A 24,601-nucleotide genomic window follows, 5' to 3' on the forward strand; every position below is an offset into this window, starting at 1 on the left:
GGAGATGAAGAGAGCACTTCAAGGGGTGCAGAGCTGGGCCAAGCCTGGCTGCGAGCTCCCAAGCACCCCAGCACTCTGCCTCCCAGTCTGAGGAGCAGCCAGGAGCCAACAATGACAAAGCCGCCGTTTTCCAAGCAGGCCAAGAAGGTCAACGACCTCACTCTCAAGGTCATTTCTTCTCCCTCTGCCCACTGCACCCCCAGTAAGCTGTGATGCAGGTTCCATTTTTAGCCTTCTTAGACGGACATGGAAAGAGACGCACAGAGAACTCAATACTCTTGCCCAAAGACACACAGTGGTCCACAAACCCCACAGTCATGCATTCCAGCTGCCTGCAGAGCATGGGCCAAAATTGTTTTCCTGGGGTCCATGGCCTTCCCAGGAGCCTGAGAAGGGAACAGCAGAAGCTGAGGCAACACAATGGCCAGGAAAACAAATGGTGAGCTCTCACGGGGGTGGGCTTCAAACGCGCAGAGGCCAGGAGCAGGCAGCTGTGAGGGGTACCACGACCAGGGCAGAGAAACCATGGCCCAGAGCCACTTCCTGACCCCACACACATGGACGGAGCCAGCCTGTGAGACTAACTCTCAGGACAGGGAACTGAAGAAGGAAGTGGGCCGCTGTACTGATGGGCGACGTGGTGCTTGGCTTCTAAGTTCTGAGCTGTCAACACCTCAGAGCCATTACAGCTCCACCCTGAGCTTGACCTGGCAGGGTGGCCCTGGGCAGGAAGAGCCCTGACGAAAGGGGAGGAGGGAGCCCTGTGTGCTCCCTTGCTGATGGAGGGATAAGGCGCTCTGCAAGCAAAAACCTTGGAGATGCCACAAAGAACAGGCGAAGGCCAGGACTCATTGTTAGCACACGATTTGTTCCACTAATCCTGGCCGAGCTCTGTATCTCCGTCACGCTAGTGACTGACAGAGTGATCTGCCGCCGCCCTGACAAGACGGCAACGCCCAACGCCCTTGTGCGCAGGGCTTACAGGAGCCGGCCAGCTCTCCTTCTACGGCACCTCTACAAGGGGTGAGGAGCTGCTGCGTCTGGCTGGCCCTGGGGTCTCATGGGGTCACTTTGGCCTTCCTCCTGTTATGACTACTGACAAGGTGTGCCTGGTGGCCCCCCAGAGAGCACAGATGCCTGTGTGCAGAGGGAAACCCAAAGACTCCTGAGGAACGGCTGAAGGAGCGTAAGGCGTGTGGGGCTGGATGAGGGCAGGCCTCTTTCCTGCTTCCAACAGGACTAAAATTTCCACTGGAACTTTCCACCCAGACCAGGCATGCTCGAGCCACAGGTGTTGGACACCAGGGCCGTGATTTTAGTTCTGCTGGTGACCAGTTCTGGTGACAGACAGCACCATGGCTGTCCATCAGCTCCAAGCCGGCCTTCCTCCTGTCCTTTTAAGAGTCCTGGGACCGCAACCCCGGCAACAGGGGACGGGGGGTGGTACTTAATATAGGCGCATCAAGAAAACGGGCTGGAAGAAAATGGAAAAAGGCCAGAAAGAGGGTGGGCTGCAGGTCGCACGGTAAAGTCCCAACACTGGCCAGCCCAGCTGCACCCTCTGCAGCCAGTTTGCTTTGCTGTATTTGGGAAGACAAAAATGGCTACAGCCCTGTTTCCGAGATGCTCCTGCTGGTCTGTTATAGGAGGCTCGGCGGCAGCACTGAACCCTTGGTGGTGGCTGACGACCCATGGTGTGGGGTGGGGCCCTGGTCATAGCCACAGGCAGAAGACACCACGCACACCGAAGCGTGCCAGGCCGGCCTGTGAGTGACATCAGACTTCCTAGGTGGCGGTGCTCACATCTGGCTGCCGTGGAGCTCCAATCTGGCTGCCACTCGTGGGCGGTGGGCTACTCCAGGGTCTGCAGAAACCTGCCTTCCTGCCTTTTCACTCAACTTCCTGGTCAACGAACAGCTAGGAATCCACTGCTGATAATATCAAAGCCAACCAAGGTAGAACAGATAGCTCGTGGATGAAGAAGAGCCAACAAGTTGAAACACCCCAAGTATGTACAAATATAACCAGGCACCTAGAATACAAACGCACGAGAAACACACCGCAAACAGCAAACGGCACGAACATCAACTCTCGCAAGAGAGCAGCAGGACAGCAGCCTGAGCATCCCTGCTGCTCCCGCTCAGGCAGAAGCACCAAGTCAATCGAAGGACAAAACCAAGATGTATTCACACTGCTCGTGCCGGGAATGACCGGCGCGGCCAGATTGAGAGATCACAGCCTCCTGGGTGGGCCGAGAAAAGAGAGGTGCCCACCATGTGGTTCGAGTTTCCACACCTGGGCTAATGTGGGTCCGTGGTGCTTTTATTAAATGTAAACATTACCTTCTTGGGAACATGACTCAGGCTGGCAAGCCCTCCAGCATGTACAGGGGTACCAGGAGAAGATTTTGGAGCATTACCATAGAGACGCCATGTACTTCCTGCTGGTTCCAACGTATCCTGATCTGGCGGTTGGTTGTATGGAGCCTGCCTTCCAAGTGGCATCTGCAGTCTACCAGGGCGCCTGGGACCCACCCTTGCCCCCGACACACCGCTTTCGGGGGGTTAGAGCTATGATGGTACACTGTGCAATAAAGCACGAGGATGCAAACTACTGCTCTGGGATAGATTATTTGACGAAAAAATGTATTTGCTGGCAGACTTCCGACTCCACAGACGTCCTTGGCACTGGCTCGCTGCCATGTAGGAAATAAAACTCAATATCCTTTGGTCTGCAAAACAGGGTTAACAATCACACTCCAAACTACTCAAATAATATCCCTCACCTCACACCCAAATAACAGTGGACATTTTTGTTAGAAGGCAGTGCAAAATAAATAGGGAACAAAAAGGAAAACAAAGCAATTTTACAGGTCCTCCTCCAGGAAAACCTCTCCCGACTTGGACGAGGAGATAATCTTCCTGTGATTATGACCAAACCCTCGGGTTGCTTAGCAACACATAATTAAGGAAGATGTTTTCAGACCTGCTTTGCAAGCCCGGCCATTATCAGATGAAATTACTGGAGCAACAAATGTCATCACCATGCAAATGAGCTGCCTGCAAAGAAAGAATGTTTCACTCACGAGGGAGAAGTCACAGGCTCTCAGAAAAATTATCTGACTTTCTTCCCATCGTGCGTTGACTAAAAAAATAAGCTAATAAATTGTATGATCAGACTTTTAAAGAATCCATACGTAAGACAAAACCAAGATTTATAGAGAAATGGCAGAAAAATCCAGCCAGCTCATCTCCCCTTTGGAAATAAAATGTGCATGATGTCGGTCAAATTCACCAAGACACAACCGACATTTCAGCCTAACAGTGAAGTCATCAGTTGCTCCCGCCGTTTTCCCAACTAAACTTACTGCTCTGTCTCAGGAGTGACGGAACCATCCTCCCAATACCCCACCCAGAGCTGTGTCAGGGCGGCATTCCAAATGGTAGATCTCATTTTAAAAAAAAAAAAAAAACTTGATTTTTACCCCACCCATTCCCAGCACATAATGTTGGTTACTTGGGGGGAAAAAAATCACTTACAAACTATTGAATTTTCTAAAATAGTACGCTGGGGAGGCAAGGGGGGAAAAAGAAAGGAAGTTTGTTTGAAAGGAAAAAAAAAATTACATTTTTAAGTCTTTAGTAAAGATTCTAGAGCAAAAATTAAAAAATAACGAATTCGAACGTTGTTCAGAGGCTGTGTGCCTAGGAGTCTCCCCACAACATCCCAGGAAACACATACAATAAATGCATTTGGCTCGTGCTCTGAAGAAAACTACCTAGCATCTTATATATTCTTCCCTACGACCAAGCAGAACTCCCAACTGTATTTTCCAATGAGAGGCTAAATCTGTTTTTGAAATATGGAGTTATAAGGGATTTCAACACCTTGCTTTGTTTAACACACAACTACGGACGCACACACATTTTTCTCTCTATGGCGGTTAATCATGGCCTTCAATATTGAGTGCAGACTTCTCCTTGAAGGGCTGCCTACTGTATGAAGCACTGTTAATGATACATGTACACGCACAACTTACGGGACGCATTTGATAAAGTAGTCCTGCCTTTTCCAAAGCCGCCTGAGGAACATGGAAGACAGAAAATGCTCCCACCCCCCTCCTGAGTGGAAGGTTTCCATCTGTTCTGACGTCTGAGTCTCCCCCAGAAACACAACTGTGTTTCACCACTGTAAAGGGAACCCCACAAATCAACCTGAGCTCAGCTGGGTGGCGCTCTGGTCTTCAGTTCTGAATAAAGAACAGAAAGGACCATTGGCCTCATGACTCGCCTGACACTCATACCTTTTTATCCCAAGAGAACTGGCATCAATCTGCTCACCTGGAAGCCACGGTGATGACAGCCTTCTCGTGTGATGTGTATGTGCAGGTGCATTTGTGGGACGGGGTTTGTGGATGGGTATGTTGTGTGTATAGTGGGTGTTGTGTCTGTTGGGGTGTGTTATGTGCTGGGGGGGTTATGTGTGTATGAAGGGTGGATAGGGTGGGTGTTGTGTATATAATGTGTGCGTGTGGTATATGTATATGGGCACGGGTGTATCTGGTCTCTCCAGGCTTAAGACAAATTCACATAAATTTGAGGACCACCTTCTCTAGAGCAAAGCTCTCAGACCGTCCTACCCTCAAACCTCCGCCCCATGGTGCCTGCACACCCCGCACCAGGAAAGGGGGGACGCGTTACTTGGTTCCGGCGTGAGCACGGTGGAGACGATGATCGGTGTGCCTGTCCGCCGAGCCACCTTCTGGTAGGGTGCGTGCGGGGTGTGCAGGCGCTGGCTGGCAGGTGGCAGCGCAGGCGGCTCCGCGGGGACACCAGGCTTCCGCAGGAGCTGGGGGCTTCCGTGGGGGCTGGGCAGTGGGGACGCGGCCACACCGCGCTCACGCTTCAGCAGCTCCATGGGCACGGTGTAAGCTGTGGAGTAGGCTGTCCTGGGGCCTGGGTTAGTCAAGGCTACCCCAGCCCGTGGTGGGTACGTGGGCCCCAGCCGTGCCGTCAGGGCACAAGGGGTGGGAGAGCCGTACCCAGAATTGGAGGGGAGATGGGGCGCTTGGGTGCCCACCCCAGGGGCAGAGTAGGTAGCTGCTCTCTCCAGGAGGTGCTGGGATGGCGCACTCGAAGGGCGGCGGGCCAGGTCTCCGACTCGGGGGGACGCTGTCTGCAGGGGCCCCCGAGGCTGGGGCGGCAGGGCCCCAGCTCCCAGAGAGGCAAAGTCGCTATGGAGCAGCTCGCCGCGGTGGCTGAAGCTGCTGGAGCGTGCCCGCGGCAGGGGGCCCACCCGCTCCTGCCTCCGCAGCTGCGTCTCAGCCCGGCAGCTGCTGGCCAGGCGGCTCAGGACTCGTGCCTGGCCCAGGTTGGGTGCGACGGCCTTGATGTCCGCATCCTCCATGGTGGCCAGGATGGCTGGGCAATCAAAGCCTTGCTGCAGCAGGGTGGCCAGTGTGCCCTCCGCCACACCCTCGGCCCGCAGCAAGGCCAGGAACTCCGGCAGCACATTCCTTTTGCTGCTGGGTGCCTGGAGAGTGGGCAGGTCCGCTTCGTAATTCTCATAAGCCATCTTGGGGTGGACGCTTTCCCGGGATGGGCCATAGCCGCGATTCAGGGCACCGGGGGCTGCCCCTGGGCCACCACCGGAGGCAGTGGCTGTGCTGGGGTCCACCACCAGGCACGTCGGGGCTGCCTGCCTGGCAGGAGCAGAATCCCCAGGCCTTTCGCTGACATCGTTGTAGATGTGGTTGGTGGGGTAGGCACCCACCTCCGCCCCATGCCTGGCATCGGGCAGCTCCACTCCAAATCGCACAGGAGATGGGTTCCGGCTCTGTACCCACTGCCCCGGAGGGATCATTTTACCTCCAGGATCCCGATACAGGTGACCAGCGTCCTGCAGGCCTGGGAACCGGCCTGGCACTTGATCCCATGCCACTCTGCTGCCCAGCACCCCATAACCAGGCACCGGTTGGCTCACTCCAGGGTCCCTGAAGTAGTGAGGCTCCTTGGGCACCCTAGCAGCAACGGAAGGGTCGCCGAAGTAGTCCCGCGGCGGCAGGGAAGGGCGGGCAGACATTACTGCCTGCCTGGTGTCGTAGAAGGCGAAGTTGGGCACGGAGCCCTTCCGCCCGGCGAGCGTGTTATAAAAGGCCTCCTCCTGGTACCGGCAGGGCTCGCGGGCCAGCGCGGCGGCCCCGGGCACGCTGGCGCTCTGCGCTCTGTGGTCCAGCTGCTCATACCACGCTCCCTCTCCTCCGTACGTCAGAGAACCTCTCCTCCCCGGCGGCCTGGGCTCCTCGGCGCTCTCCCAGGGGCCTTGGTACCACCCGGCAGCGTCCCAGCTCTGAGAACACCCAATACCTACAGGCCTGCTTGGAACCAGCATTGGAAAAAGATGAGTGAGAGGCAGCAGAAGGAAGCCTTTCTTTATTAATCTTCAGTTACATACATCCGGAACAGCCCTGCTGCATCCTAACCCTCCCGGGACAGTGGGACCAACCAGCTGAGGGTTTCCTATTTCGAAGTACGGCCTAAATTATTAATCTTCCGAAACCTTAGTAGACAAAACACAACACTCACAGTAACTTTGCCTCGCTCCGCAATGACAGCCTAAAGTCTCCTCTTTGTGGCTCAGTCCCAGAAAGGGGGGCTGCACGCAGGCCAGGCGGCTCCCCCTCCCTGCCTGGTCTGTGCACATGGACCTTGGTGCTCTCAGCGTGCGGATTAAGAGCTAAATAAAACCTCTACAGCTTTTGTTCCATGTGACACTGCGTTAGGCTGATGAAACCACCTGCCTACTCCATCCAGGCCTCCCAATTTGTGCCTGGGAAGTATTTTCGCCCTGCAAACTCCGGCTTTATCTCCCTCTTCCTCACCAGGTACTTTCAGGATGAGCCCCCTCCCCCACACTGCCCAACAGTGACAGCAGGGAAGAAAAACAGCCTCCATGTCAATTCCGTCCTAATCCACCCTGATGAAACGTTAATCCATTGCACACAGCAAAGAATAAATGAAATGAGAATGGGCAGGCGGGGGGAGAAGGAAAAGTCTCAGGCAGGGTTCTAGAGCTTGGGGTATCCCGAGAAATGGGCCAGGCTGGCCCGAGGCTCCGCAGATGGTGGATCTGCCTTGGAGAAGACTTTATGCTTATAAATTCAAATGAGTAATGTTGCCAAAGTCCAAACGCATTCTTTACCACCTTATCGTAAAACACAGATCCTTTCATGCAGCCAGAAAAAAACACAAACCCAACCCCCTGCGTAATCTGGGCTTTATCATTATTAGATGGCGAAGAGGTCACGGGAAAGGAGGATCACTGCTAACCCCTAAAAATCTGGGGGTGGGAAGCAGCTGTGCCTGAGACCTGCTTCCCTTTAACCATGTCTGAGAGGAAAGGATAATTCAGCAGACACGGCCTGGCTTAGACCTTGGAGGTGAGCTTCCATATTCATATGGGTTAGGCTTCTGCAGAGTCCACAGGGACTTTAGACGCAGTAACAAAAAGAACAGCAGTTACTTAGATAAATGTCCCAAATAGGAGCATTCAAGAATCTCCTGAAGCCCACAGAACATTCCAGAGAAGCATCACCGTAGCAACCACAGGGTCCTAAGATGCAGAATTTACAACAGAAAATCTGGTAATCGGAATGCTACAAAGATATTGTACATTTCAAATATTTTAAAGGGACATAATATGCATATTTGCAGCCATTAAACCTAAGAATGTTTTGTCTTCTCTCACATCTCTCTCAATCCAAAATTCAGCTAGAATCTTCAACTAGAGAGAAATACTGATCATCGGAAAAAAAAAAAAGTAAATAGTGAAGATTTACTGTGAGGGAGGAAAATGGTTCAGTTCTATTTCCAGGAAGTGATGCTGAACAGTAATGAGGACGAGGTACAAGGACAGCACCGTCCCCGCCCCGTGTCCCACCCACTACATATTAAATGCTGGGAGGAGCTGTATTCAATGAGGACTTCTCTCCAGGGAGGCAGGGTTTCCATGACCACCGATCACCTGGGGAGGGCAGGGATGTAGCCCCGGTGACCCCAACCCATCATCCAACACTGTCCCCCTATTTCTGACCCAAATGTGATAAGGCCCCGAGTTATGGGAAATCGTGACAGCAGGCTGTGAAGAGAGGCGGAGGGAACACCGCAGGCCGATGTACAAGTCAACCTTTATACCTCTGCGCCTGTGGATATGCTCCCTTACCAGATACACCTTAAAAGGACAGGAAAATGTTACAAAGCCCAGCACTGGATGGACACGGCAGGTACACACACAGATCATGGCCCAGCGAGCTGCATCGGCCCAGCGTCCCCTCTTCTCAGCGCTACTCAGGTCCAGGCAGGCCTTCCTCCCCTGTTGAGAGGAGAGGGCAGACAGAGATGGCCCGGGAGAGACAGGTTGGCGTAGAAAAGAGCGTGGCGGCCCCAGCAGGACACACCTAGGGCCAAAGCCGAGAAAATATGCAACCAGGTGCTTTCTAGCAGTCCCCAGCCCACATGTGCTTCCAGTCTTGGTGTGCCCAACCCCAAAGCTGACACTCCACTTTCCCGAATTCCCTGCTGCGTGGGGAAACACCCACTGTCAGGGGCCGTGAGGGGAGCTTACTTTATTTTCTGAGTTTCTCTAAGGGTTTCCAAAACGCAAATATATCAGTTATTATCACTTATAAAATTATTACTTGTGTATCGGAAAGTAACTCCTAAATATATGGTGGTCCAATACCTCAAAACGGGTGCAGCATGCTTTTGTCAGAGCCAAGATCCCAGCCATCAGGCGGCATCTGCCCGAGACCGCAGTATGTAAGCCACCGTGTCGTTTCCTTTTCCTGCACTCTCTCCTTTTTTTAAAAAACAGAAACCACAAAATTGTGCGGCATCAACGCTATGAGACCCCACACATGGCACAGATGCGCTCCTTCAGATACGCGGGTGGATCCGAGGCTGGCTGGGGGAACGGTCTGTGCGGGAGGTTCCTGTCACAGCGGGTGAATCTCGATGACTCACCCAGCTCACCAGTATTTATTTTCTCAGCTCAAGTTCTCAAATGGAGAGAAGGACGATATAGAAGAATGTTGACCCAATAGCCCACCAGGAACCACTGGAGCTCCTCAGACAAAACTGTAAGAAGACCCCTCACCCTCCGCGTGAAGGTGTAATGCCAGGGACAGGGCAGCAGTGGGCAGATGAGCTTCAGGGGCGGGTGTGGCCCTCTGCATGTGACAGAGAGGAGGCCGCGGTTCCCTTCCATCAACTTGCAGCCCGTTCTGCTCGAAGCCACCCAGACTCCCACAGCCTCTGCTCTGCAACCCGTCAAATACTGTGACAGACGTGTTCCTGTGGCAGGTGAAAACACCAGTTAGCTGTGTAACTGGACTCACACTTTTCCAAACATTCTGACAGACTTTTTTTTAAAACCACATTGCAATCTTTTAGAAAGGTCTGTGTTTCTAAAAACCTCCTATCGACTAAAAAGAGCTGGAACCAGTTTCTGAAAGAGTAATGAGTCCCACCGCCTTACCTTTTCAATCCTGCAAAGTCCCACGCTGCAGAAGATGGCACGATATAAAGAGATTGTATATATTTTTTTAAAATTCTGAAAATTAAGGGGAGGGGGAAAGAAAAGACAACCCAAACTCCTGCAGACAAAATATCCCAAGTGAAAGCCCATCACACAGGAGACCCGTAACGGTGATGCAGGGTTAGAAGCGACTCCCCCAAAGCCACTTCCTGAGTTCCAGAGACCCAACAGCTCTGATGGATCTGGCCAGTTTCAGAAGAGCAGGGGAGAGATGCCAGGATGGGGACAATCTGGGGTCCCTACGGTCCATCAGTCCTCGGGCAAATCACCAACTAGCACTTCGGGAGCTAATCTGTATCAGTAAATAACCTGGGAAACCGCTTGACACTGCTCTGGGGGGCTAATCCTCACTGACGATCAAGGTCAGGTATACACTGGCGGGAGCGGTGAGTTGAAAGGCTGGGCTCCTCAGAAGGGCCACTTGGTCTAACTGCCTGCTCCCTGGTAGCTGCCAGCATGGTGGATCAAGATGCCCCCAGGTGGACAGACCATTCTCAGGAGGTAGCGTGTCCCACCTCTAGAGCAGGGACTTAGGACGCCTTCCTCCCGGCACTGGGAGTTCACTCCACTCGTCCTCCTCAGCTGCCACCAGACCACACCCGCCTGAAAGGGAAGGCAAAACTCAGAAAGTCATCTGGGATGCCCGTCTGTGCCTGCTGCGATCCTGTGTGAAGACGCTCCGAGGCCGCCGCCGTGCCTCCTTCGTCAGCGTCTCTCCGGTCACACCACTGAGGTTAGCGGGTTACACACGGCTTTCTGGCAGAGACAGGGCCAAAAATAGTCCAATGACATAACCACTTCCTACTTCTACATGGGCGCAGACGGGGTTGGGTTTTTGGTTTGTTTCTGTCAAGTGTTCTAGAATTTGTTTAAACACAGCGTTTCGCCTTTTAAGAAAATGTCTTTCCTTCTTCCCCTCCTCCCTCCATACGCTCTACTTCAAACTTACTCAGTTAATCTAACTCAGCGAGGGGAAAACCCACACTGCACTGTAAACCAGCATACAGGAAGTCTGGAAGGGGCTGCGCCTTTGTCGAAATAACACAAGCACAAGAAGAAAACTAGCAGAATTATCCAGACATCACTTTCAGTCTTCAAAGGAATGATGAAGCACTGGGCGTTCTTAGATTCACGCCGTGGCCTTTTCCTGACTTCTGAGCAGAGGCTCTGGAGCATCCACACCCCACCGGGAAACACTGTCCAGTTGGGGCCTTGCATCCGAACCAACTCTTTCGAGACTAGCCGCACACTAAACGGTTGCAGCCCTCTTGCAACTCAATATTTAGCCATTTCAAGTGGAAACAAAGGCTCACACCATGCTCATGGTTAATTTGCTAATTACACTATAAAACTTTTACCGAGAATCTCGTTGTAAGAATGAGGCTGTCTACACACCTGGTATTGGGTAAAGCACCCATGGGTCTTTCGTGGTGCACTTTTAACACACTGTGAAGCAGTGGACCTCAGGGACCTGGGCAAGCTGTGGGCGTTTGAGTCTCAGGCTTCTCACTTTTAACACTGAGGGAAAAAAACGACCTTGGAAGGCTGTTCTGGGGCTTGAAAGAGATCAAGAACACAAGAGAACTAAATACCCCCTCAAAAACCTTCATTAAGGACTCCTCCCCCCAAACCTAGGTGTCATAGGTATGCGGGCCCCGGCTTACCTCCACACTGCCACCCCTCATCCCATTTCCCTCCATCATTTTAGGTCTCCTTATCTGTACTGGGCTCAAATATTCCAGAACTTCGTTCCCCTCATTTTTGTTTGCGATGCCCTAACTGTCCCCATCCATTGGGGTCTCGCTCAAAGAACTCTCCTCCACAAAGCCACCCTCCATCACCTCATCCCTAGTCCAAAGAAATCTGCCACCTATTGAGATGAGAGAAGAACATCGTAAAATAATCCAGTACACACCCAAAAGAAGCGAAAGCAGGAACGCACACAGAAACCCGTACGCCCCTGTTCACAGCAGCACTATTCAACGGCCAAGAAGTGGAAACCACCACCATGTCCGTCAACAGATGAATGAATAAGCAAAACATGGTGCAGATGTACAATGGGATATGACTCAGACGAGAAAGGAAGTTCTGACACATGCTACAACATGGATGAACCTTGAGCAGGTGACAGAGTGAAAGGAGGCCTTTCTGGAGACAAGACAGCGAGCCAGGTGCCTGAGCTCTGCGATCAAGAGTCCCTCTGACAGAGAGCTAGTAGTAGTAGTCCGTCTTGCAGGGGACTCAGGAATAATAGTTTAGTGAACTGAGGATAAATCACTCAGAAACCGGGGTCTCAGTCGCTGGGTAACACCAGCAGGTGCGAAGAAAGGAATGAGGGAAAGAAGGTGGCAGCCACGTGTGTCCTGAGGTTTCGGTTTCACAGGCATCCCAGATACTTGTCAATGACACTGGGCTGTGTTAGAGCATTCCCTGGTTCTGTGTGGGCCTCTCACTGTAAGCAGGACTGTGGCGCTTCTAGACCAGAATTACTCCGCGCCCCTTGCACCTAATCTAATGAAGAAGAGTTTGTCTAGGTGCATTGGGACCCTGGCTCTTAGGAGGTTTTTGTTAAGTGTGAAAGCAGAACACACCTCCTTCAAAGGCACAGCGACCAAAAGGAAATGCACCAGGCAGAAAAGCATTCTGGTAAGTAAACCTGGCGGTTCCACTTGAAAACAGTAGCAGGATGTCAACAGCGGCAGAGGCCGGGCACCGCCAGCCAGTGTGCAAGAGCACGGTCCACTGTAGTGGGGGGAAAACGCTGGAAGAACCAGCCACAGAACAAACCAGAAGGTACTGATGAGCCTCCCAAGACCTAACTGTCGACTCTAAGCACACCACACCTCTCAATCTCCAACACCCTGACCTCTGAGCACACCACAGACCCCAATCTCCAACACCGAGACCTCTAAGCACACCACAGACCCCAATCTCCAACACCAAGACCAAGCCACCAGAACACACTGCCTTTAGAAATGTGGCAAATTGAAGGAAATCTGCCAACTGCAGCAAAGAGCTCATTGGCAAACGGAAAGGTATGAATAACAGCTTAATTCTGCATTTTACAAATGAATTAAAACACACACACACACACACACACTCTCTCTCTCTCTTAACCTGATTCTCATTTGCAGAGAGTGAGGGGCTGACCGGGTGTGGGCAATTACATGGATCTAATCCCTAGATGCCTGGGAAGGATCAGGGTGGGCAACCCAGGGGAGGGATCACGGCTCCAAATTTATCTTAAAACCAAGACCAGATGAGAGGAAATGCAGAATTTTAACCCTTTTAAATAGCTTCATTTCAGTCCATGAAGATAAAACTTCACCATTGTACCTACCTTTACACCAGCATAACATTGTTCTGGAGTCCCTGGGCAGCCAGAGGAGCCCTGGTGGCTTAGTGGTTGAGAGCCATGGTGAGCTATGTCTGTTACCAAAAGGTCAGGAGTTCGAATCCACCAGCTGCTCTGTAGAAACCCTACGGGGCAGTTCTACCCTGTCCTATAGGGTCCTGTGAGTTAGAACTGACTGGATGGCAACAGGTTTGGTTTTTTTGGGGTGGGCAGTTAAGAGCTTATCTACTAGCTGGAGGTTGGTAGTTAGAACCCACCCACAGGCTCCTCAGAACACACGCCCCTGGTGATCTGTTTTACAAAGGTCACAGACCTGAAAACCCTATGGAGCAGTTCTACTCTGCACACATGGGGTCGCCATGAGTTGGAAATGCCCCAATGGCGACTAATGACAGCAATATTGTTTTAGAACACTCATCTATACTATGGAGTTGTGAGTCCTGTCTAGTTGACTATTGTGTATTTACATAGCTAATGTAATTACAGCCCTAATCACGTAATTACTGGAAATGTACATAATTGCCTAATCCCAACATATAATTATAATGTATAGCAACATTATAAATCCCATTTTTAAAATATATATTTTAGGCTATTTAAAGATACTTACTGAATGGGACTTCGGACCACCTACAGACAGCTGGCTTCAACACTTTCTTTACAAAGTGCTCAAAGGGTTTTAAAAACCAAAACAAATAGTGATTTTGTAATGCATTTACTGAAAATTAACAGGTAAAACAAATGAAAATACAACTTCCAGATGGTCCTGGCCCTGACCGCAGACTATGCTGTCCCTTTAAGGTAAAGGAAAGGTCGATTTTCCCTCTCGAGGCTGCCATGGACACACACCAGGCAGCAGAAACCAAAGGGAGCCAGCCTGACACAGGCCAGGAGGGGGCGCTCGGCTGCCCCCACCACACTTCAGGCACCTGTCAACCTGGACACCCGGGAGGCTCTTCTGCTTTTCTGACATTCTGGGAACTGTAACGAACTTTCTTGGGGGGATCGTAACAATAGCAAATGCCTCTGATTCAGAAAAGCAAGACACTTTGCATCAAAGAAAGTCATGGGGGAAAAACACCTTCTCCCTCTTCATCTCTGCAGCGTTTTCTCTGAGTTTTCTTGCCCTCCTGTGACACAGATTCCTAGAATTTATAACTGTTTGTTTAACACACACGGCTGGTCTCAAGTCCCTTCCGGACCCCTTTAGTGCTCACATCCATCCAAGCAGCCCATCTCGGTCACCTCCTTTTTATTCTCTGGCCTCGTGAGAACACAGCAGAGGTAAGGAATGTTTAATCCGATTATTTATTGAAAAGGAGGTTCATATCATTCCTTTTTTGCAGAGGAATGGAAAAGCACTCTCTTGAGTTATGTGATAAAGGGGACTTATCACAGCCAAGCTGATATAATCCTCAGCACCCTTTGTTCCACGTGCCCAAGACCTTCAAACAAAACGAAGTCAAAGGAAATATCTATTTTTTCCAAACTGCATTTTCAATAGCCACAGGGAAGGATGGTGGTTTAGTGATTTATTCCACCCGAACCCACAATAAGCTATTCTAACAAAAATTCACCAGCAAAGCCACTGTGGTGTATTACAGTTCTACAAACCCGGGACTCTGGAAAATGTGTTTCTGGCTTACTTTTACAGAGCTGAATTATTGCCAGCCCTCCCTTGTCTATGACCAACAAATGTTTTGGGCAAATCAAACTAGGTCTGGCATGATGCAGTAAGGTATTAAAACTCTCCGACTACGGTAAAGTTCGCAAATGCGATACTCCAATTATGTCAGCACACTAAACCGGGGCGAGCCGAGACCTAAATTCTACATCCGGAAGAGCAGAGTCTGCAATCCGGTTCTAACCAGTCTGTTTCAGACACTGCGCCATAACCATTCTTGCACAACAGCACTCTAGGGTTGTTGGCTATCAGGCATCAAGACAAAGCAGAGAACAAATTATAAATCTCAGAATAGAAGGAGTGTTAACAGAACGAAAAAAAAAAATTAAAATCTGGCTTCTAAGGCAGCTTCGAAGACCATGATTCCAACCAACGTGGACGGCATCCCAAAGACTTTGGCTGATGCCCAAATCTCTGAGGTGTGTGAAGCCCCACGCCAGGCTCTAGGTATACAAGACAATCTACCTCCATCTTCCCTTTGCCTTTAGACTCCTAGCTGTGGGCCACAAAGGGACAGACCCCTGGGGCCCAGGAGAGAGGAACAGGTGTGGAAGGCTTCCAGGAGGCAGGGGCTAAACTAGGCGGGGCCTTGGAAAGCAAGTGGGGGAGCAGGGGAATACACCTCTGCAGGGATGGTGCTCGGTTTCAGCCAGAATGGTGAAATGCAGCAAAGGGGCTCATTTGAGAGGAGCGGGAGGGAGGGGAAGAAGGTAGTGGGACACGGCATGGGAGCCCCCAGCCAGGGGCGTGCTCTGGAGGTTGTGTAGCAAGTGGGTGGGATGAATTTGAAGGAAGGAAGACAAAGTTCCTCCAAGCCCAGCTGGGGGATGGAGTGTCTGCAGTGGAGCAGAGCAGCTGTAGGCTTTTAATCCTAAAAGCAAACACAACAGGGAACCCGAAAGTCCTTGGGGAGGGGGCATGGGTGGTGGGGAAGGAGAATAGTCTGATGGACTCTCTGGCCGTCCAAGTGGAATAGTCTGCGAGAGGCCAGGTCTACAGGTTAGAACGTGGACAGGAGTGTAGATGTGAGTCCTTCAGGTGGGAGAAACCACCAAACCCAGTATGCAGAGGGTGTGGAGAAAAGGCCCAATGGAAAATGGCAGACTGCCTCACTCTCTGGGTGCAGATCATGGGCTGCTGCTCTGTCCTCACTGACAAGCCCTGTAAAATGCGGTACCACGTGTCCTGACCTCTGCAAGGTGCTGTGGACAAGATCAGCTCACACACGCCAGGAACCCGCAGCGCCCTACACGCAAACAGCACCTTGGATGCCTATCATTACTAAGTGGAAAGCCAAATCCATGTTCGAGATCAGGGAGTACTAGCTACAGCTTAATTGTGGCGTTATCTATCCCTGACAGTGGATAACTTCCTGTGACAAAAAATTGGCTTCGAAATCTATTATTACAAGTGAAGAGATAGTTGGGAAGGATGGCAAACCCTGATCAAAGAGTCTGAAAGTATTGTCAGTGGTTTTGCCCGAACTAACAAAATCCCCTTCCACCTGTACCAAGTTGGGTTTATACAGCCATGGACGTATGGAGAGGAATAAAGACTAGCTCTTCAATCCCATTCTCATCTCCGATATGGCATCTTAGCAGTAATTGAGGGAAGGGGTGGAATCGGCCCTGGAGGTGTCCCAGACACCAGCCTTGGACAGTTACCCACTAAGGTTCTTGGGAAGGGGGACCCAGTACCCTCAATGAAGCCTCTGGGTATTAGAGGTCAGATGAATCCAGAATGTGGGGTGTCCTACAACAAAGAGGTTAAGGGACTTTGTTTTGGCCACAGAGACTGTAGAGATGTGGCCGCCAAGTACAATGTGAGGACCTTGGTTGGCTTCTGCATAAGCAAAGAGATACAAAACCCAAGAGCTAACAAGGGACATGTGGGGGAAGCGTGAGTATGAAGTCTACGTTAGATAACATCGTAGTGAGGTTAATTCTTTGGGGGTGACTATGATATTGTGGTTAGTAGGAAAACATCCTAGTGGGAGATACATACCATAAGTACTTAAGATTAAATTGCAGCTGCTTTCTTTTAGATAGTTTTGGGAAAAAAATCCATCCACCCATCCATACAACACACACATACAGGTATATGTATGTATACCTATTTCTCTGTCAAAAGAAAGAGTAGTAGCAAAGAAAAAGTAGCAAATGTTATCAATTGGTAAATGTAGTTGAAGGGAATGTAACTGCTCTTTGTAGCATTCTTTCAACTTTGATGCAAGTTTGAAACCTCTTTATAAACATTTATTTAAAGAAACCCTTAAATCCAGTCAAAATCCTTCCACTACAGCAGAGCCCCAGGGGTGTGGGGACAGTTCGGGCTCCTACACTTCCGACGCACACGAGCCAGAAGCACCTCTGAGGTCTGCATGCACAATAGCAGACCACATCTTTGATGCCCCCGTGGCATGTGGCTGGAGCCACATCTCCTTTAAGGACAAACAATCCCACCTGGGCAGCTGCGGGGAAGGCGTGCAGGGCGTGGATCCCCGTCCATGAGGTGGCTGGCCAGTGCTGTCTGAACACAGGGTGGAGTGGGGAGGGGATCGCCTGGCTCGCCCATGACCTGCAGTCTCCCAGCTGCCCCTGCAGCCTCGTTCATCAGCAATCACCCTGAGCAAGCCCAGGCCTGCAGCACCAGCAAGGAACACTTAATCCAAAGCACCACGCACGAGCTCTGGGTCTCTTAAGGCTCGCTAATTAGGAGGGGTGGTGCTTAATCAACATTTCAGAGTTTTGTCCCCAGGTTTCCATTAGATTTTAATTATGTTTATTTTTCCTTTCATGAATAAAACACTTCCAGACATTTCCAAAGATACCAGGGACATATACACATCACGAGGGACGATGCTGGGCTTTTCAGGAAGGTCTTGGAATTCATTGTTGTAAATATCATAATTGGAAACAGAGAAAGCCTGGAGACTTCAGGAAGTGACAAAAGATGGTCCTAATGGAGAATCTTTCATATGCAGAATTCTGTTAGGGATGTGGAAGACATGGGTACCCATTCCCTTCCGGGACCCTGCTCCTAGCACCTACCCCTCCCGCCCACGTATCTGGAAGTCAGCCTGATTCCTGCTGAAGGTCAGGTCTACTGACCACAGAACCAAGGGCACCTGGCGTGGCAGCAGGGGTGTGATGTGAAAGGTGCTGGAGGGAGGTGGGGAAGGGCTGGCCTGGGAGGGCCAGCGGGGCGTGCAGTGTGGCCCCTGGTGAGGGGCTTGGTGTCCATGGTGTGGTCTAGTCTGGCACAGCAGATGAGCAGGTCTGGTGAGCAAGACTGCGCCTCTGTCATTAAAAAAACCCGCCAAACGTGCTGGCTCTTACCTTCACAAATTCTGTCCAATCGCTGTCGCTTGACTTTGTGCTTATCCACAAGGGCCATTCTTTAGCGAACTTTGCAATTCTCTGATTCAAAAGGCAAAACCGGCAAGAACTTAGGGGACCTCGCGGGAGTCTGCGTGCATTACGCCACTATGAACCCTGAAACGAGGAGAAAAGAATCCTTACTCTCCGGCAACCCTCAGGGCAGAGGACAACTCGTCATTCAGGACTCTAGTCGCTCGCTCTCTACAAGGGCACAGGCCACCCGGAGCGTGGAGATTGCTCCCCTCCCTCAAACGCTGGTCTCAGGCGGCTGCTGCGGGTCCCTTTAGCTATCTCCTGCCTTCTACCTTGGGACGGCAGACGCACGAACACGCGCAAGACCACGGTCAGTTCCTCCTGAAAGCCAGAAGCAGCAGCATGGGTTGTAAATGCTGACTAGTCACCAACATGGAGGGTGACCATTTACACTCCAAGGTCAGGGGCGTTTGGTGGGCCCTTTATTCTGGTGCACTGAGAGGGGTGCTGTGGACAGCGGGGCACCGCTCACAGACCAGCCTGGAGAACCTGGGGGCAGGGAGGTTCTCTGAGGGACTCACACTGAGACGCGCCACCCAGCCGTGCCACACTGGAGGCTCCTCAAGGCCTCCTGGGGTCAGGGGTCAAAGCTGCCACTCAGCACGACACAAGCCCTGATGTCTCGGCCCCTTAACCCCAACCTGAGACCAGAATAAGGGAGCCGGAAGCCACCTCCCAACCAAGGTTTGCCCAGCGCCGCCTTCTACCACCTCCCTTGTATGCAGGGGGAGCTGCTGATAGCGCTGGCAATGGCAGTGGCCCGGGAGGCTGGCCCAGACACTGGGCTCTGGCTTCCCGGGCTGGAAGGAGGACTCTGGTTTAGATCGGGAAGTAGCGAACGTGCCCTGTGCCTATTGATGCATCCCCATCCCTGTGGCGTTGCAGACAGAGGCGAGGCAGAGGGAAAAGGCACGGAAGGGTCTTCCCATTTGAGTTGGGGCATATAGGAATCTCCACGGGAGACCTCGAAGGCTGCTTGAGGGGTGGGGAGCTGCTGCCAATGAGGGGGGTCGGGGCTGTGCTTCCGGAAGGCTTTCCCCCAGTTTCCTGCTCATCAATGCACCAATAGAGGCCACAAATCAACTGCTTAGCTGGTCCTGGGTTTTGACCCATTGCTTTGGGAATTGCATTCTTCAATTAAAATTGAGCTTTAAGAATTCAAACTAGGATTTACAAGATATAGTTTCCATTCCATGGTTTCCTAGATTTATTTATTTATTTTTAATTCAACCAAACCACCCTCATTTATTTTAAAAATAAAAAAAGACAAAAAAAAAAGTCCTCCGTTATCGAGCAAATGAGAAGTTGAAGATGAAAGTGCGGCTCAAGGGTGAAGGGTGCCCCACCTCATGGTGAGGAATGGTATCTAAGGACATCAGTTACCTGAGACACTGGGGGTCACTTCATCAGAGATCAGACTGCAGGTCTACTGAAAGGTAGGCAGCTTCCTCTCAGCAATAAGGCTGAGAAAGCACCCCAAAGATGTATGGTAATAATTATATGATTTTTTAAGAAGAGCTAGGAAAAGCACAATTTGCAATCCCATAAATAATTAATACAACATCCAAGACATACCAAACTCTTTCCAATATTGGGAAGTTTCCTAAAACCTGAAATTACCATATCTGCTTAGTGAGGACATAGAGATCGCCCTAAGATAAGTCACAACTCAGCGTATCCGAGCGGATGGGGATGGAGTGGACACACTCTTAAACCTGCCTTAGTTTCTCTGGGCTGCCTATCACACGTGGGTGGCTTTAAAAAACCGAAGTTTATTTTCTCACAGTTCTGGAGGTGAAAGGTCCCAACCAGTGTCTCGGCCCTGTCCACTCCTTCTACAGTCCTCTTTCCTAGTTTCTGGTGACTGCCAGCACTCCTTGGCGCCTGTCCTCTTTCAGGGTATGTCTGTTTCCCGTCTACTCTTTTCATAACTTAGAAATGATTAGGTTTAGGATCCTCCCTGCAGCGGTAGGATGTCATCAACGTAACAAAAAGTACTCCCTCATCGAAAGGCTGGTGATCTGAATCCACCGAGAGGCAACTTGGAAGAAAGACCTAGAGATCTAATTAGATCACAAGGCATTGAAAACCCTGTGGAGTGCATTTCGACTCTGAAACACATGGGGTTGCCATCAATCAGAATTGACTCATGGCGATTCCATGAGGTACAGTTTAGGATTCAGCACATGTTTTTTGGGGAGACACTTCAATCCATAATGAAGTCTGATTTTGCTTTTGCTAGACTTTCTTCAAAGGCAACCATTCCCGTGGATGGTCTCCACTCCAGTGAACTCCAGATGACAGTAATAAGCAGGGGAGGGGGCAAGACCTGGGGGCCAGAGACACCATGGGCAAGGCTGGCCCCACTGCTCTGGGCCAGCAATTTTTTGTTTGCTCAGTTTCTAAGCTCTGCTTCCCAACCCTTGGTCTGGTCTCTCCTTGACTCTGGCATGAAGACACAACTCCACGTTGAACTGCCTCATCCACAGGGTGAGAGAATTAATCAGTTAATATTTGTGAAGTGCCTGGGAGATGAGATCATCTGAGGCAAGCTGGATCTCACACCCCCTCCCCCAATTCCCCAAGGGAAGCGTAATCATTCTTTTTGCTTTCCTTTGAATTTTAATTTGTATAATTAGGTGGCTTCCTGAAAAATTGATAAGTAGAATCTCGATCATGCAATCAAAGGAAGGATCAGCCCTCAGCTTACACATATTGTTTGCATCCCATTATAAACAAGAAGCCCTCTGTCATTCCTGACTGACTCCTGGTGGCTGGCTTTTTTTGGGGGGTGGGGGGTAGGGGGGCCTCTATGACTGGCTCTTCCTGCGGGGTCCTCCCTACAACTCCCCCACACTCTAGACACCTACCCCCCCACGTCCCCCCGCCCCCCCGTTTCAGGCCAGTCACACTGGTGGAAAATGCAGACCCCCAAGGCCACCCAAGGCTGCAGAAGCTCTGGGGGTGGGTTTGAAGGCAACGACCGATGATTCATGCAGCGTCAACCTTCCCCACCCTCAAACTATTTCTCTGGAAACAAGAATGCATGAAACGTGACATTTTCCTCCTTGGCCTCCCAAGGAGCGTTATTTACAAGAACTCAAAGAACAGAAAACCTCTTCCAGATGAGAGACAGGTCCTCCTTAACTGCAAAGCCGACTCGGCTGGTGTCTGCACTGATGACACCAGCTCCTGGCCGTCCCACTGACCCCATGGCCTCCTAGGTGATGCCTGCGAGGAAAATCAACACAGGTAGGGGTAGGCGGCGTGGGACACCTCTGCTCTCCCCAGTCTTTCTTATCCCCGTCTCCGCTCATAAACCAAGACCCTTTTTCTGCCACTGAATTTATCACCACTGTAATCTATTGGGTTTTCCTGGGCGGTGCAAGTTGTTACGTGCTTGGCTCCTAAACGAAAGGCTGGAGGCCCAAGTTCACCCAGAGGGACTTGGAAGAAAGGCCTGGTGATCTACTACCAAAACAATCATCCATTAAAAACCCTGTGCCAAACAGACAACAGAACACACAACCCTACACAGCACAGCTCTTCTCCAACGCACGCAGGGTCCCCGTAGTCGGAATCGACTCCACGGCAATTGGTTTTTCTCATCTATTGAGACTGTCAAGCCAGCACTTAGACCCCTCCCTCAAAAAAAGTACATACTTGCAAAAGGCGGGGAGGGGCCAGTGTGCTCCACTGATCACCACTGCTGAAACTGGTGCTGTTGGGGTGGGATGACGTTCTAGAACTTACTTGCAGAAAGACCTTGGAGAGTCAGGCTGCGCGTTTATAGAGCAGGGATAACATTACTTGTGTCGCAAAGTGGCTGTGAGGATCAGATGAGAATGGGCGTGAGAACACTTGGTGCCCAGCGGCCCGCCTAAAAATTAACTGCTTGCCCCCCTCCCCCTGGTTCAGCCCAGGCACAGCCCCCTGGTCCCTTCAGTGGACTATCACCTACTCTGGCCGAGGCTGGAGTGACCCTTAACACAACTCTAGAAAGAGGAAAAGCAGGGCACAGAGACACTAAACTTTACAAGAAGAAACACCCACAAAGAGAGGGACCCTGGGAGTCCCAGGCCAGGGCATAAAGCGAGGGTCAGAAAGCGTGACCTAAAGGTTGAGTTGCTTAAAATCAGAGCTGTGATCCAGGGCGGAAACGTTCATCCTCAGGGAATCAGGAAATGCAACTAATTTTAAAGAAGACGGGAAAAGCTTGGATAAGAAAGCTACTGGAGATTTTTGGCTAGTACTAGAAGCTACGGTATGAAAGACTTGTTCCACGTGGATTTCAAAGAGAAACATGAGATTTAAGTAAAGAAAGAACAGTAACGGCAACTCTGTTGGGATACCAAACACCAGACCATCCAGAAGCAAGGGCAAAGGAAAAAGTTTCCCCCTCCCTCGTCTGACAAGACCCCAAATCTGGGCTTATTAACTTTTTGGGCCATCAACGACCCCTGCCTTCGCTCATTTCAGTTTTTTCAATCTCAAGTACATTTTTAAGATCCCATCATCTTCGTTATTCCACTTCCCAGTCTTCCCAACATTCAGGCAGCTGAGGGGATTTACACAGAGTAATTGCGCGTCTTCAACAGTGTCTTTCAAAACAAAAGTTTTTTTAGAACCAGTTAAACATGATTATAGCCTTAAATTATTTTAAAGAAATCTACTTAAACATTATGTTAAAGAGAAAAGAGAGACTAAGTTTTGCAACATGCTAATGAATTAATATCTTCGGAATTAAGTGATTACTGCTATCGTTCTCTAAGCGACTCCCTGGAGCCCTCGAGGGCATTTCATGGTTACACCTGAAAGGACTGTGGCCAAGCCAGTGGCTGTGCACAAGGTCCAGCGCCTTTTCCAGCCCTAAAGGTAGGACACCCCACACCTGGAGCATCTCCTTCACCACAGTCTACAAGGACCTCCACGTGCCAGCGGGCTCAGTCGCCATCATGATCCATGAGCACTGCGCACAGGAAGGCGCTCTGCAGAGTGCTGCCAGCCCACGTATCCACACATGCCCCACATTTCATGACGCGCTAGCATGCTGGCCCCCGCTGGTGTCTGCCTGGAAAACCCTCTCTGATACTACATCTCATCCCAAATAAAGCCACAGGTGTTCTGGCTGCCTCAAAAGAATGTGTTCCAGAATCTTCAGAAGCCAAACACGAACGACAGATTTCTTTATAATGACGACAGCCGGGTGGAACGCTCCACACAGTTGATCTGGGGTTTGTTTTACAAACCTCACCTGAAGAACCGCCTAAAAACCAGAAAGAACAGAATCGACGTTCCCAAGAAACCACCGAGAGGTGGGAAAGCACTGGCCGAGCCTTTGGTTCCATGGTGGCTGTAACACTGCCATTGGGAACAAAATTATTAAAACTGAACTTTAAGGAAGGAAAGGAAGCCTTGGGGACAAGCTGCCGGGGACTGAGGTTACTGCAGTCAATTTTCTAAATGGCCCAAAGCTACTACTGACTCCGTGGTTATTTGCTCAGTGACTTTTTTTTTTTTTTTTCAAATTTAATTATTTTCTGGGTGTTTTTGTTTGCTTGTTTTTGAAGAGGTTAAACACATCGTTTGGACATCCGGCAGCATAAAAAGGTATACAGGGAGAGGCCTCCCTCACACACACCCACCCCCCACCCCCGAGATAACCAGAAGACCCTTCCCAAGTTACACACTGAAACTTCATGGACCTGGATCTGTCCACCACCCAGCAAGGCTGGGGAGCCTAGCTGCTCATCTTTCTCTGGAGAACACCCAGAAGCCCAACGCTAGGGTGACAAGGTCACACTCAATCCTTGGGCTCCACTCTGTAACCTCCCTGGCGTGCAACAACACCAACATCCCAGACAGACTGCCAGAAGGAAGAAGCTGAACTTGGGCTGACACAGGACAACCACCCTTTCCCCAACACCTGAGGCCAGGTGTGGTGGATTTTAAAAAGGTAATACAATCCATGTACTATTATGGTACACCCCTAGACCAATCATTAATATTTCGGTAGCAGAACACATGCACACGCTCACCAACTGGATTATAACAGACTACAAAAAATATGGCGGCCTGGCGGCGCTGTGGTTAAGCATTTGGCAGCTAACCAAAAGGTCAGCAGTTCCAATCCACAGGCGCTCCTTGGAAACCCTATGGGGCAGGTTCTACTCTGTCCTATAGGGTTGCTATGAGTTAGAATCTACTCGACAGCAACAGGTATAAAAAAAATACGTGCTCATTAACTCAGAATAGGCCAAATCTGAGGCAAAGGAACTGGGGATCTATGATATTATTCTTCCCACTTAATTCCACCAGAAGCTTCTTTGGGGCTCTCTAAAATAGACCAAAAAAACCCTAAAGGTGAAGACCCTGTAGTCTCCGTAGGGTTAGTGACGTGAGGGGAACTTACAAAGTGAGTCTTGTAGTGAGTGGGTCAAGTCCCTGGGGTGAGAGCCGTGTCCTAAGTGGGTAAACACTCCACCCCAGGGAACCAGCGGAGCAAACAGTGCTTCTATTGAGGCTACCTCCTTGGCCCACAATGCCGAGTAAATC

At 50.6% G+C, this 24,601-nt stretch overlaps 1 protein-coding gene across 2 annotated transcripts in view; it reads right to left on the bottom strand.

Moving 5' to 3' along the window:
- CTBP2 (C-terminal binding protein 2) overlaps positions 1-24,601 on the bottom strand; it is a 119,535-nt gene that overhangs the window by 29,792 nt on the left and 65,142 nt on the right. Inside the window, exon 2 of one of the 2 annotated variants that reach the window (XM_004374927.3) lies at positions 17,972-18,127. In XM_004374927.3, the coding sequence (XP_004374984.1) occupies positions 17,972-18,029 (58 nt within the window). In that variant the 5' untranslated portion in view covers positions 18,030-18,127. Of the gene's footprint in view, positions 1-4,700; positions 7,609-17,971; positions 18,128-24,601 lie in introns of those variants that run through there. The other variant, XM_004374926.3, reaches the window with a different exon arrangement.

This window comes from Trichechus manatus, unplaced genomic scaffold, assembly GCF_000243295.1.
Source record: "Trichechus manatus latirostris isolate Lorelei unplaced genomic scaffold, TriManLat1.0 scaffold00031, whole genome shotgun sequence".
Lineage (NCBI taxonomy): Eukaryota > Metazoa > Chordata > Mammalia > Sirenia > Trichechidae > Trichechus > Trichechus manatus.